Source organism: Ochotona curzoniae, unplaced genomic scaffold, assembly GCF_017591425.1.
Source record: "Ochotona curzoniae isolate NIBS_2020 unplaced genomic scaffold, NIBS_Ocur_1.0 scaffold_4506, whole genome shotgun sequence".
NCBI classification, from domain to species: Eukaryota; Metazoa; Chordata; class Mammalia; order Lagomorpha; family Ochotonidae; genus Ochotona; species Ochotona curzoniae.
In genome coordinates, this window is record NW_024467119.1 from 16,886,344 (window position 1) to 16,902,836 (window position 16,493).

At 43.0% G+C, this 16,493-nt stretch overlaps 1 protein-coding gene across 1 annotated transcript in view; it reads left to right on the forward strand.

The window, feature by feature from the left end:
• The window catches only part of SLC4A4 (solute carrier family 4 member 4), a 331,827-nt gene that overhangs the window by 226,141 nt on the left and 89,193 nt on the right, over positions 1–16,493 (forward strand). Inside the window, exons 9-13 of the mRNA XM_040966902.1 lie at positions 2,415–2,572; positions 10,492–10,579; positions 12,694–12,848; positions 13,449–13,562; positions 15,465–15,639. Coding sequence (XP_040822836.1) covers positions 2,415–2,572; positions 10,492–10,579; positions 12,694–12,848; positions 13,449–13,562; positions 15,465–15,639 — 690 coding nt within the window. The remainder of the gene's footprint in view (positions 1–2,414; positions 2,573–10,491; positions 10,580–12,693; positions 12,849–13,448; positions 13,563–15,464; positions 15,640–16,493) is intronic.

Consider the following 16,493-nt stretch of genomic DNA (forward strand, 5'->3'; position numbering starts at 1 on the left):
CATGCAGAATTCTTTTATTTATCTCCCCATGATTCTTCAAAAACTTTCCTTGGGGTATATGAAAGAATAAGACCTAGGACAGCAGGGCTTACCTTTCAATGTGTATCAAGCAACTTCTACTCTCCAAGAGAGCCACTTGAACCTTCTGGTCTCTCCTTAATCCCCTGCATGCCTCCTTATTCCTCCTCCTCTTCAGCTCACTTGCATTTCACTGCAAAAATCTGAGTGCCCAGAAGCTCTCTTGTCATCCACCACCCCAGATCTCCCAAATCACCCTCGTTTGTACCCTCATCAGCGTCTGCCTTGCCTGGGAAGGACCCCTGAGCTCTCCAGCTCTCTGTTTCCTTATCTAAGTTGGATTCCTCCAACTGCAATGGGGGCTTCTTCTGTTTGGCTAGTTTAGGGTTGCATGAGCTGCTTTTGCAGTTCTCCCCTATCTCTCCTGCATCATTTATGTGTCTTCCATACATCATTCTCTTTCACATTGCAAAGTACTGTAATCTGTCCCATCTCTAGAAATGCCCTGCTTTATGCTCTCCTCTGCCAGTATCCTCATTTCATGACTTCCTTGTTCTTCATGTTCTCAAAATAATTATCTCTGCTTCCCATTTCTACTTTCTCACCACTCTTTGCTGGGTACCCTATTATTCACTGCAGTGGTTAGTTTCAAGACCCCAGCCATCTCCATCTTGGCACATTCATTCACCTTTTCTCATCGTATTTTGAGCTTTCAGCAGTCTGGGGCTCAGCCAGTATACTTGCCTTGCTGAGTGCTTTCTTCAATTAACTGTTGGTGAGGTCCTGATCTTCTCTTCCTTTTTACTACTCTTTTTCAGTGTTCTCTGTTGATTTCTTCTCCCTTGCCTAGAAAAGGTAAAGTGACCCATAGTGTCATAATTTCCCTCTCTTTTTGATATCTACACTCATACCAACGATTATTTTGTTGTTTCATGGCCTTTAATACCCTGGCTCTGGTGACATCTCCCAGTGTATGTCTTCCACCTTTCCACCAGGACTCCTTCCTAAACATTTCAAAGGTCAAGTGTGGGTTAAGATGCCCCTATCTCACTTTGGAATATTTGCTTCATATTCCAGCTCCGTTGATCTCAGCTTCCTGCTAATACTCACCACGGGAGACAGCAGGTGATGGTTCAAGTACTCATGTGGAAATACTGGATCGACTGCTGATTTCCTGGTTTCAACTTGGCCCAACCCTGGTTGCAACCACCTGGAGAGTGAACCAGTAGATGGAAGATCTCTTTCCTTTCTTTCCCTTCTCTTCCATCACCTTCTCCCTTGCCCCCTCATCTCTCTTTGCCTTTCAAATAAGCAATGCAAAGCAGTTCTTTAAAACTCCTCTTGTGGCCGTCAAGGCCCTATGACCTTGTGTTCCATCCCTATACAGCTTCATCTGCTACCATTTACTCTCCTGCTTCAGTTGAGTTATTCTTTTAAAAATATTTATTTATTTATTTGAAAGGCAAAGTGTCAATAAAGGGAGGAAATTAAGGGAAAGAGTGAGAAGGAGAGGGAGAAGGAGAAGAGAAACAGACAGACCTCTGAGAAAGAGTGAGAAAGGAGAGAAGCCGCGTGTGCTCATTCCTCCTCAAATGGCCGCTCGACTCAAGAGCAAGGAGCCAGAATTTCCATCCTCATCTGCTATGTGGGTAGCAGGGAGCCATCCTCTGTTGTTTTCTCAGGAGTATTGGCAGGAAGCTGGTGACACACAGAATAGCCAGGACTCTAGTACTCTGATATAGAGGGGGATATTCACATGGCAAGCAGTGGCAAAACCTTTGTGCTACAAAACCAGCCCAGCACCTGAGTTTGTATTATTCCAAATCTCAAGGTTCTCCCTGTCACAAGGCTTTGGATATTCCATTCTCATCACCTAGAAATTTTCTGTGCTTGGACTTTTGCATGACCTGTACCTTTATTCCCATAGCAAGCGAATTTTTTTCCCCAGAATTCTTCCCCAACTACCCTGTCTAAAACAATCCCCTTATCTGTATTTTTTTTCCTTCTTAGCACTTGTCACCACAAAGTCGTGCTTTTATATCTCCCCTATGGAAATATGACCTAAGCAGAGTGTGTAGTCGGTCTGTCCGTCTCTGTGCCCTATGAGTTATATCAGGGGTTGTCCTATAGCACCCTCCCATTAGTTTCCATTGAATGAATGAACAAATGAAGGAATATGGTTGTACTGCATATTATTTTATATGTAAATTATGAAATTGTACCTTCAGTACTTTTTGAATCCAAGGTTTAGATAAATATTTATTGTAATTGAATGATTGAATAGAAAGCTAGTGTCTATTCATAAAGAAATTTCCCATAAGTTGTACATACATCAGATGTCACCTATTGTAGCCCTCTTTGGAAATAAGTTGTATTTTCTTATTCTTTCCATACAGCTGAAAAATAAGTTCATGAAAAAACTGCCACGTGATGCAGAAGCTTCCAACGTGCTTGTCGGGGAGGTTGACTTCTTGGACACGCCGTTCATTGCCTTTGTTCGACTACAGCAGGCTGTCATGCTGGGTGCCCTGACTGAGGTCCCTGTGCCCACAAGGTAGGCTGCTGGTAGACCTGCTGTATGCACATACAACACGCTCGTAGGGAAATATCTTTCTGTCAGGATGGAGATCACTGCATGGACACATCTGGTGCTAGCACACTGCAGAATTTTGAAAGATGATGAAGTCCGACTTTTATGCTATCAAATTCTTTGGCCCACAGGAATGAAACTGATACATTGTGATTTGATTATTGGTGAACAGTGGTGGTTCTAGTTTTTGCTTATTGATTTCTTTAGTGGAACATTAAGTCTGTGGCTATAAAGTAAATTAGAAATATGTTATGATGAAGTTAAGAGAGAAGGAAAAAGGAAGGGTAAGGGATGGAGGGAGTGAAGTACCATGTTACGGTTGTGCTGATGGATATGAAGTAGGTTCTTCATATTTTAAGAAAAAAATCTGAAAGTTAAAAATATTGGGCCCAGTGCGATGGCATAGTGTTTGAGGTCCTCGCCTTGCATGCCCTGGGATTCCATTTGGTGCCAGTTCTAATCCCAGAAGCCCCGCTCCCCATCCAGCTCCCTGCCGGGTGGCCTGGGAAAGCAGTCAGCAGTCCAGGACGGCCCAAAGTTTTGGGACCCTGCACCTGTGTGGGAGACCTGGAAGAAGCTCCTGTGGCTCCTGGCTTCGGATTGGCTCAGCTCCAGCCATTGCGCTCACTTGGGGAGCGAATCATCGGATGGAAGATCTTCCTCTCTGTCTCTCCTCCTCTCTGTACATATGACTTTCAAAAAAAAAAAAACGTTAAAAATATTACTTGACACTTGTGTAGTAATAACAATAGAAATTATAATAATTTATTGGATTGTGCCCAAGACTATTCTTATGGGCTGTTTTACTTAGTTCTTTTTTTTTTTAAGATTTATTTTTATTATTTTTTATTGGAAAGGCGGATATATAGAGAGGAGAGACAGAGAGGAAGATCTTCCATCCGATGATTCGCTCCCTAAGTGAGCACAACGGCCGATGCTATGCTGATCCGAAGCCAGGAGCCTCTTCCGGGTCTCCCACGCAGGTGCAGGGTCCCAAAGCTTTGGGCCATCCTCGACTGCTTTCCCAGGCCACAGGCAGGGAGCTGGATGGGAAGTGGAGCTGCTGGGATAGAACTGGCGCCCATATGGGATCCCGGGCGTGCAAGACGAGGACCTTAACCACTTGCGCCACCGCGCTGGGCCCCTGTTTTACTTAGTTCTTACAGTAATATTCAGAAGTATGAACTGTAAGTGCTCAGGTTTTATAGCTTAGGAAACAGTGTGAGAGTTGAATTGTCAAAGGCTCAGAAGTTATGATTACTTTCATTTTGCTCTGTGTGTATCAGAAAATTGGCTGTGAGTTTGCACATGCATACACATGTGAACACATTTATGTAAGAATGTTACACTGGACACTTTATCTTGGGTACTTCCTAGTTAATGCGTCTCTAGTCACACGTTTGTACCTGGCTCACAGTCTGTGCTCGGTCCATGGCACAGAAGGGATCTCCCTGTCTCCCTTGGCTGCTCAGCTCTGTAGAGTGAGGTTGCTTGACCTGCCTGGAAGAAGACTTCACAGAGACACCTGTGACTGTCAGATGACAACCGAAGCTCGTTATGTGAAAGGACGTTGTGGGAGTGGGGTTATATTTACTGTGGGCCCCAGCAGACAGGGACAGGTAACTGTTTATCTTCCGCAGGTTTCCTCACATGAGCAGAAGGGCCGTGCGTGCTCCCCAGTGTGCCCATGAGATTGACCAACAGTGCCCAAAGGCTCAAGGTTCACTCTGAGCCGGGTTAAGAGGACATTCCCAAAGGCTTCTTAATTCATAGGTTATCAGCCACTGCTCCTGGTTGCATGTTTTTTTTTTTTAAAAAAAAACTTATTGTTACATTTCTTTTTCTAAATTTATTATTTCAGTATGTTTATTTCAATACAGTTTTGAAGGTTTAGGGGTCTTCCCTGCCCCTCCTTGACCTTCCTCTCTGTTTTCCCCTTCTGCCATTTTCCCTCAAATTATCACAGTAGTACGGTCCCTTAATAACAGTTAAAAGTTTAACTTTCTGCTATTTAACTGTATCATGACATGGTAGGATAGGTAATGGTAAAGAGTCTAGTATCATACTTACATTTCTTAGAGTCTTAAAATAGGGATCGTCTCTGGGTCCGTCATTGGATGATTAGCAGTGGGATGGAGATGATCACAGCTTATTCAGTGAGTGGGGTTGTCATGACTTGTGTTCTCTGTATCTTAACATTTTGATTGAAAAGGATTTTAGCAGAGCCTTGCAGTTCTATCAAAACGATCACCTGGCAAACAGCTGACTCAGTTCATGGCCGGAGGCCAGGTCAGTGCCCCTACGGCTTTATTTATGTCTTTTTGGACTAACTGTACTGGGGCTTGAAAGGAAAAAAAACATGCCAAGTGGTGTTAGAGAAAATTGCTCCTGCCTTTTCATTTTTTATTACCATTTTTTTTTCTTTGTAAGCCACAAATAAAAACTACTTTAAAAGGCTTTTTATTGAACAATAACACACTTGCTTTGAGTAGCAAATCATGACCATTTTGCTGTCCCTCTCATCATCTGCTCTTGTCTGGCTCATGCTCTTTTTCTTCAGCCCTGGAGGGCCGGACTACTCTAGAGGTGAAATACAGCATCGTTTGCGTTAACAAGAGGATTCAAGCAGTTCAAGCGACTGTAATTCAATAATATCATAAAACTATTTCAGGGCAATAATCTGAGCAACGTATCCTCACATGTTAACATTTTTCCAGGAAGTAGTTTATCCATTTGTTCCCCTCCCAACTGGTGCAAACTGTGATCACAGAGTAGGGAGTCTCATTAAAGTCTTTCTGTGCTGGGTAATGTGGGGCCATTTACCAGGGCTGCATCCTGTGAAATCCAATAGAGGAAGTCCCATAAGGAATGTGATAGTCCCCATTTCAGCAGGGACTGTGACATGCCTGCCACTGTGCCCTTCCTCAGGGAGACCAGGGATGTCTGTGTTGTGAGACCCTTTGGTGACAATGCTTTTTCTTTTTGCTGAGCTGGAGGGAAGCTGTGGGTTACTGCTCCGGCTGTCCTGATCAGCAGCATTACTGTTTTGCACCTTCCCTTCTTGTGTAGAGTCCCCGTGTTTCTCTGTTTGCTGTTACTTGGTGGCTGTCTTAGCTTCTGCTTGCAGCTGCAGGACCCCCAGCTGGGTGGATGTCTGTATGCTTAGGGACCCTTCTTGCCCTTCATGTGAAAGCAAACAAGCTGTTCTTTGATCTTCGATGGCTTGGTAAGATATGTTTATGATTTTCCTAGTATCTTGTAGGCACTTTGCTGTCATCTTAGATCCGTTCACAGAGGCCACCACTCACTCATATTTATGAGCCAGAGCAGGGATAAATATTTTTATTGGTATTTTACAGTTGAGGGATGGAGGCAATGGGAAGATTGACTATGCATGCTAGAAATAGAACTGCAGACTCTGGCTCAGATTTTAGGCGAGCCTAAGGAAAGGAGAAAACTTGAAAGGGTTGGAATAAAATATTTTAGATTTCTCCCACAAGGAGCAATAAAAGCTGTAGATGAGTTTGTCTTTTTCTGACCTTAATTTGCCCATCTATTAGACATGTTTATTCAGTAAGCTGAAGCCCTTTAAAATACTAGAATGTTTACTCTTCTAGTGTGGCTTTAAGTTAAGTGTTCTGTGTTATAAATAATGACTTGCCTAGAAAAGCCACTTGTACTTACATGTTAAAACCATTGTAACAGTGTGTTAAAGGGATCGGGATGGAGGTTCTGCAAATTCAGTTCTGTCTGTCCACAAAGCTGTTTGCTAGCTGCATGTAATGTGGTTAGTTATGGTGATTTGTGGTTCTCATCAGTCTATTGTGAATGCTACAGTTTAGCTACATTTTCCAAAAACACTAAATATGAATAATGGGGTATTTGATTTACTGTTTTTGAGAAAAAGGAGTAAAGGACTGGTCTAGAAATAGCAATGATGGATCAGGAAGGAGGGCGATGCATGTCCTTTCTCAATCGATGGAATGGTTTAGGAAGGCCAGCCCCTTCTGTGATATTATGCTCTGTTTCTGGCTATAATTATTCCGTGAATGTGAATATAGGCCATCGGTTCCGGACACAGATCATCTGGTACTTGCCTTTGTGGAGCTTGCTGGAGGCATCCTCCTCGGGCGTAATTAGTTACATGGAAATGCTCACCAAAGTAGAAAATGGGCTCCCTGAAGACTCTTGAGACAATTAGGTGCTATTAGAAACTCTAATTCTGGACTATTGGACTTGTGAGCCACTTGAAAGAACTCAGTAACATAAATTCTCTCTCTCTTTTTTTCCCCCTGAGCTTTTAACATGGGCCAGGGCCTTCTAGCCACACCAATGAGATGTTTACCCTAATTTTTTAATAAAGAAAAAAAAAAGCTTCTGGTTAAAAATAACATCTGTCCATTGACAAAAAGCAGCTTAGATCGTGAAAGGAATATTCTGTGTCTTATAAACACTGAGTTTGATGGAATGTGTTTCAATCGTGAAAACTGCAACCTATTTTTGCCTCTTTGAGGGTTATAAAGGGGAGAGAATCTGTTTCAGGTGGAGTGAACTTTCACTCCTGAATTTGTTGTCTGTGGTAAATTTGCTTCTCTGTCTCAGCCCTATTTCAGTCATGCAGTCCACATTCGACATATCTTGGGGCCCACAATCCTGCAGATGAACTTACAGAATTGAACTGCTGTTTCCCAATGTTTATGGATTCTCAGATCCCTCTGTGTATCATTTTAAGGACATGGATTTACTGAACTCTTCCTGCCTGGGGGGGGGATGTGAAAATTTTAACTGATGTCATCATGTTGTTTCTTTCTTTCCTTTTTTCAAAGATTAATTTTATTTAGTTGAAAGGCACATTTACAGCAGGAAAGCATGTAGGAGAGCTATCTTCCATCTACTGGCTCACTCCCCAAATAGCTGCAGCAGCAAGGGTCAGACCAGGCCCAAGGCAGGAGCTTCCTTTGGTTCTCCTATGTTGTTGCAGGAGCCTAAGCACATGGCCACCCATTCCCAGGCATGTTAGCAGGCAGCTGGATTGGAAGTTCAAGTACTTGAACTGGTCACCCTATTGGATAATGGGTTATAGGCAATGGTTTTACTGTTTTTCATAATGCACCATGCACCATGTTGCTGTTATTAGGTACTTGTGCTATTCCATTTAGGAAAAATATAATATTTTGCAAACAAAAATTGCATTAGAAAAGAAAGAGGAATAATATCTTTATGTCTAGGTTACTGATATTGTTCTCATATTGCTGTAGAATATGTGATAGACACCTTAATCCAGTACTTTTATTCATTCCTTAATATTATTGAACAAAGAGGAAAGAGTAACTGTTTTATGGAGAATGCATTTCCACATTTCATAGTGTTTACTTTGGAGGCTGCATAGCTCTGTCTGTATTTGAAACAGTTATTTGTCATCTGCCAAGATTTTCATTGGAGGACCATTGATGACAGATGTTTTTCTCACTAACAACACAGTATGTCGGCCTTGTGGCCACATAGCCAACCCAATAAGGAAGTCAGATGTCGGTGGACAGATAGGTTTCCGTAGTGTATGCCATAAACTATGATCATGAAGGAGATGTTTAGGTGGAATCAGGAAGGTTCACAATGATTCTGGAAACAATCAACCTAATGTGCAATACTGAACAGTCAGTATTTAATTGATTGTAGTAACAACCCAGGAAAGACAAAAGACATCCATTATTTAAAGAAATGCGCTATGTGAAAGGAAGCAGGAATTCAGTACTTTCTGTGGTGGCATAACCTCTGCCGCTTTTGCTTAAACCTGCTCCCTCACTGTCTGTCTGGATAGCTGTCCTATGTAGACAGGCAGATGGAACTGGGACATGAGATCGATGTTTCTTAGTAGAATCCATGCTTTGCTTAGTGGTTAATTAATTAATTAATTCTGTGGAGGGCAGCTTGTGATACACTTAAATCAATAACCAGACTCTATGGAAAAGCACACTTTGTTGTCACACAGGAACCCTGTGTCATCATGCAGGAAGGGGTATATGGCTGAAAATGAAGTGCACAGGAAGGCATGTGCTGGCCTCATGGACTTCAGCATCGAGAGTTCATGGTTTCCTTCATGGTTGAGCTGACCCTCGTGTCTGCGGATTGCTTTTGCTGTTTCCTCTACTGTGTAAACTCTGGAAAGAGAGCGGGCCATGATACTCAGGGCTGCTTTCTAAGAAATATAAGTACTGGGTGTATTTATGTTTATTCTAGTATAAAATATGGATATGCAAACTTTTATATACTTTTACACTCTTGATTATTCTCCCCTATCCACTTTGAATTTTATAGGGGGAGAAAGTGATCATGTATTCAAGAGCGTTTTTAGAACTCTTACTATCAACACTTTTTTTTTCCTAAAGTGAAGTATAAAGTAGACAAGTGAGTAATATAATTTGGCTAAGTGAAGTGCTGAATCATTTCTGGTGATATGAAATCTTAACCTAAGATTTCTGTCTCTTATTAAGTATAGTAACTCTTTCTGTATTGTGATCCATGCAAGTGGCACACTTTTTCTCTGTTGAAGGAGTCAGACAGATAAAATTAGGAATGTATAGTGAAAAAAGAGTAAGCGGCTTATTGGTGTGCTCTGTTTCATTTAACTACACACATCCCTTACTTCCTTCAGCCTCAGTTTCCTTCCATTAAGTGGAAATAGTTCACTTGTCCTTATTATGTAGGGTTGATGGAAATTTGAATGAAGTGACAAATGTAAAATGTTTTGCTGGTGTTTTAAAAACTGTATGTATTTGTGCATACTTTATTGCCCCTCTGTTAGAAAAGACATGATCAATAATAAGGTGGGGATTTAGCCAGTGTTAGCATGTATGTGTTTTTTTCTTATTTACCCATCATGTTCCTTTCTTCGCAATGTTTGCCCATGTGGTCCATGAGGGATTCCTTTCAGTGTGATAAGAGATGACACTAAGTTATTGCAGGCTTCATGCCTGGTGTGATGGAGCCGTATCTTGGGCCACCTTAAGAAAAGCCGTATAGAAAGAAAAACAGGACTCCCATCAGAGAATTTTAACTCTTAGTGGATGATGCTGTGTTTTAAACGTGTCTGTCCTAACTTTGGCTGTCTCTGTGTGGCTCACTTGTAGAGGGTTTGATTTTTGCTGATTCTTGATCACTTTTGAGTAGAATCATTTCTTGAACATGTGGGAAGACTTATTTGCCACTGCTAATAGTGGGTAAGGAAAGTCAGAGAAATCTAAAGCTGCCCTAAATCTTTGCAGTTATTATGCTTGGTGGAGTTGCCTCAGAGATTCTGAAAGTCAACAGAAATGGAGAGAGAAGAAAAGCTATAAAAGAAAGATGGAGTGGTTTATCAAGCATATACAGTGAACCTTTCCTGCTTGGTGCATCTCTTTTGCTACCGAATGCACTAAACAACAATTTGTGTTGTGCAGTTAAGTCAAAGAGCATTTTGTCTCTTCTCAGGAAAAGTAAACTTTTTTTTTGGAAGGTTTTTTTTTTTTTTATTCAAGAGTAGGAACTGAGCCAATCAGAAGCCAGGAGCCAGGAGCTTCTTCCTTGTCTCCCACATGGCCACAGGGCCCCAAGGATTTAAGCCATCCTCTACTATTTTCCTAGCCACAAGCAGGAAGCTGGGTGGGAAATGGAGCAGCTAGGACATGAACCAGCACCCATATGGTATCCTGGTGCTTGTAAGGGGAGGACTAGCCAATTGAGCCATCAAGCTGGGCCCAGAATATTAAGATTTTAAAAATAAGACGTTTGAAAGATAAATTCAACTCCTAATGCTTATACAAATGCAGATGAAATTGTCTCAGGTTTGTGTACCAAATGTAACGAAATGAGTATTAATAGCTTTTCTTCCTTTTATTTTCCACTAGGTTCTTGTTCATCCTCTTAGGTCCGAAGGGGAAAGCCAAGTCCTACCACGAGATTGGCAGAGCCATTGCTACCTTGATGTCTGATGAGGTAGGGAATCAGGAAGGAGGGCTTCTGTGAGTGCCCTACTTGTGTCGGTGCCATGCTGTGAGTTGGCTGTCACAGTCTATTGCATTGGCACCGTGTGATTACCTGGCTCCCTCGTACAGGAGGCTCAGGCATTGGTTGCACATGTCCTGACACTCTGTAGTGTACCGTTTCCAAAATGTCTGAGGTTGTAAACTCTGTGTTAGAACAAAACATGTTGTCTTCTCTTTTTCTGAGTATTTTAAAATTTGCTAACATTTTAGAAACATTAACTGACATGCTTTTTAGATGTGATGAACTCTGAGCTGGTTCTAGAGTGGGAGAAATACTATCGGCACGCGGCACTGCTGCTTCCTGCCTCTGTGTTTTTGTAGTTCACTGCTACCTGGATGTTTTGCTTTTCAAATTATGTTGCTTGACCTTTCAGCTTTTCCACATGTTATGTGGAGAATGGAGGTGTTGTCTCCTTCACTATAGAATTCTACATGGCAACCACTCAGGGGCTGAAAGCATTGATGTATGGCTATTCTGGTGTTTTCTCCATTTTGGAAACATGTGTTCCTTGCACCACCGGCAGTTCCTTTTTTTTAAGCACCCTTTTCATGTTAATGGGTCATTGATGCAAAAAAATAGCAGATTTAGTGAAGTTCATAGGTACAGTTCTAAGAATATAACGGTATCCCCTTCATATCCCTGTTTCTCCTTCGTAGTTTTTAGGATAACGTTTTAAATTTATGTGATGGTCAAAGGCTTCCTTATTTTAAAAAGTACTTCCTTTTAAGTTGTATCGGGAAGGCTTAGGCAATGTGAGGTTTATTTTTTTTTTTCTTGTAGAATAGGAATTTTAGAGGTGGGCAGTTGCTGGGGTTGACATAAATGCTCAATGACAAATCAAGAATGAAGGCTCTTGCTTCAAGGTCTTGTTGCGACTTTTTTTATCCCCTGTGAAGCAACTTTGCCTGTAGCCATCTCTAGCCACCTCACCCTCTGTTTAGGATAGGAAGACCATGGTAAGGTGACATCAGCTGGATCTGGCTTAACAGATGTTTGAAAGCTTAATTGGAGAGCCTTTCTCTTAGATTGTATGTATTAGAGCTGTCCATCTCTATCTTTGGGGTTAGCTGGGAAAATGAATTTCTGACTTCTCAGCCTCTGTGATGGGAGATTGCAAAAGAAGGTAGGGTGTGATTGTGTCCGCGCCAGAGGCGGTGCTGGCACATCGCATGACCCTTCCTTCCAGTCACAGCCCCTAGACCATGAGATTCTGCTTGATGGGCTCCTTTGAATAGTTGTTTTCCTGTGACAGAGGGATGATGATCTTTGTGAAGCGTTAAGGGTGTTGGACAGCAGCCGTCTTCCCTTCTGTTAACGAAAGAACTCAGGGAGCATGACAGTCTTAGACGACATGTAAAATATTCTCGCAGCATCAGCTTGGTTAGAAGAAGGAAACAGCCAACCAAAGGGTTGCATCCTGGCTCGCTCTCGTTGGATATCCTGAAGAGCTGACATGAAGCCTGTGCTCCCTTGGAAGGCTTTTTAGGAAGGAAGCTATTTCCTTCCTAAAAACGAGGCAGATGAGCACGTAGTTAAATCCCCTTGCTTACTGCGCTGCCGGTGTCTGTCACTCAGCTTTTCCTTTTTTTAGTAGTTTGTGTCATTTGTGTGTCAGAACTACAGCGTTTGGGTCTTAACCTGGTGTTAACACTCAGCATGAACTTTTTCCTTATTGAATGGTCAGGGATTGTTTGTCCCAGTAGTTTTTACTTCCCAAAATGACTTTGTAGCATGTCTTTCTAAACCATTCTCATCCGGCTTCTATGGCAACTGCAACTGGAGAGGCACATACCCAGAGGAGATGAAGGGCAGAGTTGTCTTACAGAATTGATAGGTGGAGAAAACTCATCCAGAAAGAACACAAGCATTTCCTCATTTCCCACCCCCCACACCTACCTGTATTTTGGGAGATCCTGTAATCTGAATAACTAAATATTTTGGAAGCAGCTAAATAGTAGGAAATGTGAGAACATGGGTACTTCAGTGCATTGTGTGGGCTTTGCTTAGTGGAGTTACGTGGGAAATTCACTTAGTGGATCAGCACCTCTGTTACCCTACTTTAGGTATTCCACGACATTGCTTACAAAGCAAAAGACAGGCATGACTTGATTGCTGGCATCGACGAATTCCTGGATGAAGTCATTGTCCTGCCACCTGGAGAGTGGGACCCGGCCATCAGGATAGAACCTCCCAAGAGTCTCCCGTCCTCTGACAAAAGGTAAACTCATGGGTGGCTGGGAATATTCGGTTGCTGAGATGCCCTCGGAGAGGAAATTCTGTTTGGAAAAGGCAGCGGGCCCAGGTTATGCTCAGTATTGTCAGGTGCCCATTGAGCTGAATCTCTGACCCTAAGTTGAATCAGGGTGAAACATTGGTTTCATGTTGCCTTGGCACTATTAAAGAAGCATTTCGTGTTTCATGTCCTTCAGTGATTACAGGTCAGAGAGCTCAGTTATGATATTGGAAAGTGTCACAGAGCTCCTTTGAGAGCTTGCTGCCATGTAGAATAACCAGCCTACTTTAGTGTGCAGTCTTTAGAGGTTAAGGAATTGGGGGAGATAGTTGAGGAAGAAAACATTTCCTGGAAATCAGTTGTTCCCTAGGCAGAACAGTTGCCCTCTTAGGTGATAAATAGTACATTCAGTGTGTTTGTTTATCCAACCCTTTGTCTTGGTTCTCAAGCTAGCAATTTAGTGTAACAGAGAGAAATCAGTGTTGTCCCAAAGAGTCTCTGCTCCATCTCTACACTAGCAAGTGAATGACACAGCTGAGAAGCAAGGGAATCATGTAAACTAACACCCTCTGTTGTCTTGCTTAGAAAGAATATGTACTCAGGTGGCGAGAACGTTCAGATGAATGGGGACACGCCCCACGATGGAGGCCACGGAGGAGGAGGACACGCGGACTGTGAGGAACTGCAGCGAACTGGACGGTAACGGGCACCTCCTTGACCCTCTGCCATGAGGCTTACCCTGCAGCTGAATCTCTCTCCATCTTTCTGTCAGCATTTTTGTTGACTAGTTTTGTCACTTGTTCAGTCAGGCAGTATTTGCAGTCTCACTCACCCATGTCTGATACAGGGGACACAGCAGCAAATTTCACAATAAGCCCATCCCTTGTGGGTCTTGTTTTATAGAGGTGAGAGGCAACCAGTATGCAAATAAATAAACAAGAAGATGGATTAATGTGACAAACTAAATCCCAACCGGGGACTTCTGTTTTGGCATGGCAGCATGAGAAAGGGTGGCCAGAGAAGGACCAGTGGACATGGGCAGCATTTTAGATGAGCAGGTGTTAGATAAAGGGTACAAGAAGGGGTAGTCACACAGGCTGCTGGGTGTGAGTATCTGAGACCAGGACAGCTAGAGGGTGACACTGAGAAGCCATTGGGAATCAGAGAGTGGCAGGAAAGCCTATGTGGTGCATCAGTCCTGCCCCTCCTACCTTTCAGGATTTCATCTCTTCCTGCACCTTCCCTTCAAGTGAGTTACCAGTTACAGGAAGGAGCAGCTCCCAGGTGGCTGATCTGTCTCCTTAACCTGCAGTGGGCAATTCAGGGCTCCCAGGTTCTTCAATCTTTTTTTTTTTTTCTGACATATCTTCCTTTTCTAATATTATGTTCTGTACTTCATTTTGACTTAAGCAAAATTTTATGTAGGGTTTTTATTTTAGGATGTTGTGAGTTCTAAAAAAATGGCAGGATTTTTGAAAACAGGCTATTTTATGGTTCTGCAGTTGAGTATGAATAGAATGGGAAGTTTTTCTCCTAAATTAAGAGGAAAGGATTTATTTCACCTTTTTAAAAAGATTTTAAAATTTTTATTGGAAAGTCAGATACAAGAGAGAAAGAAAGGCAGACAGGGAGATCTTCTGTCCTTTGATTCACTCCCCAAGTGACCGCAACATCTGGAGCTGAGATGATCCAAAGGCAGGAGCCTCTTCCAGGTCTCCCACACGGGTGCAGGGTCTCAAGGCTTTGGGTCATCCTTAACTGCTTTCCCAGACCACAGGCAGGGAGCTGGATTGAAAGCAGAGCAGATGGGATTAGAACTGGTGCTCATATGGGATCCCGGCGAGTGCAGGGCAAGGACTCTAGCCACTAAACTACCACGCCAGGCCTTCATCTTTTTTTTTTTTTTTTTTTTTAAAGATTTATTTTTATTATTTTTTATTGGAAAGGCGGATATACAGAGAGGAGAGACAGAGAGGAAGATCTTCCATCCGATGATTCACTCCCCAAGTGAGCCGCAACGGGCCGATACTATGCCGATCCGAAGCCAGGAGCCTCTTCCGGGTCTCCCACGCGGGTGCAGGTTCCCAAAGCTTTGGGCCGTCCTCGACTGCTTTCCCAGGCCACAGGCAGGGAGCTGGAAGGGAAGCGGGGCTGCCGGGATTAGAACCGGCGCCCATATGGGATCCCGGACGTGCAAGGCGAGGACTTAACCACTTGCGCCACCGCGCCGGGCCCCAGGCCTTCATCTTTATTCTTAAAGAATAGAGAATTCAAAGCCTGTTCTCAACTTTTCACTGGGCATTGGAATGTGTTGTATTTCAGTTTTATTTTAAGCAAAAATATGTAATCTATACAGTTCGGTGTCATCTAATGACAAACTGGCTGATCCTTCAGGGGTAGGACTGCTAGTTTGGTGAGTGAGTGAGAGACAGAAACTTGTCTCCTCCGTTTCTTGACTTCATCTTAAATGGTAAACAGCATGCTGCCATTGACCCCAGCATGCCAAGTACAGCTTCTCGGTGGTTTAGTGAGTTACCCCTCCATTTGTTTGGCAGTACTTCACATTGCATTTCGTCACATGCTGGTTCTTTCCGTGTCTAGGTTCTGTGGTGGACTCATTAAGGACCTCAAGAGGAAAGCACCCTTTTTTGCCAGTGATTTTTATGATGCTTTAAACATTCAGGCGCTTTCAGCAATTCTCTTTATTTATCTGGCGACCGTCACGAATGCTATCACTTTCGGAGGCCTGCTTGGGGATGCCACTGACAACATGCAGGTGGGTACGGCTTGGGGGGAGGACACAAATAGAGCAGCCCAGATTGTCCTCCTCACCCCTGGCTCAGTTGGAAGCAGATGGCCTTTCTGTTACTCAGCGTGATTTTGTTTCTTTTGCTGGATGCTGCATTTCACTTGCTTCTGGCCTGCTGCTGTATTTCCAGCATTTTAGTAATTACAAAAATAGCTCGATGAAATCTGGCTTGAGTCACAAGTGGGGAAAAGAAGGGAAGGAAATGAGGAGCTACAATTCTATTTGGGCAAAAGCATATCAGCTGCTTTAATTTTGTGCAGTGCACAAGGTTTAGATATACTGCCTGGAGTGTTCAGACTGGCTCTCTGAAATTTGATGACTACACTCTTTACGGCAATGCATGCTTAGTTCAATCACACACGTGAGCAAATATGAGAGTACTTCAAAAAGTGCATGGAAATGTAATTAAAAGAAAAGGTCATCTTGGTGCAAAATATCCTGAGATCTATGCCTGTTTTTGGGAGTGTGCATTTCCTACAAACTTTTAACTAAAGATTTATTTGAAATGCAGAGCTAGAGAGAAAGAGAACAAATTTTACATTGTTTGGTTCACTCCCCATATGGCCACAAATGCCAAGCAAAGACTGGGCCAGGCTGAAGCTAGAAGACAGGGACTCCATCTTGGTCTCTACCATGGGCGGACGAACCTACAACCCTTTGGGCTGTCATTTACCCTGCCATGCACATTAGCAGGAAGCTGGGTGGAAAGCCAAACGGGCAGGATTCGAACTGGTGCCCTGAGTGGGATCGCAAATGGTAGCTTGACCTGTTTTGCCACAATGCCAGCTTTTTCAAAAGACCTCCTAGTTCGCCAGATTTCC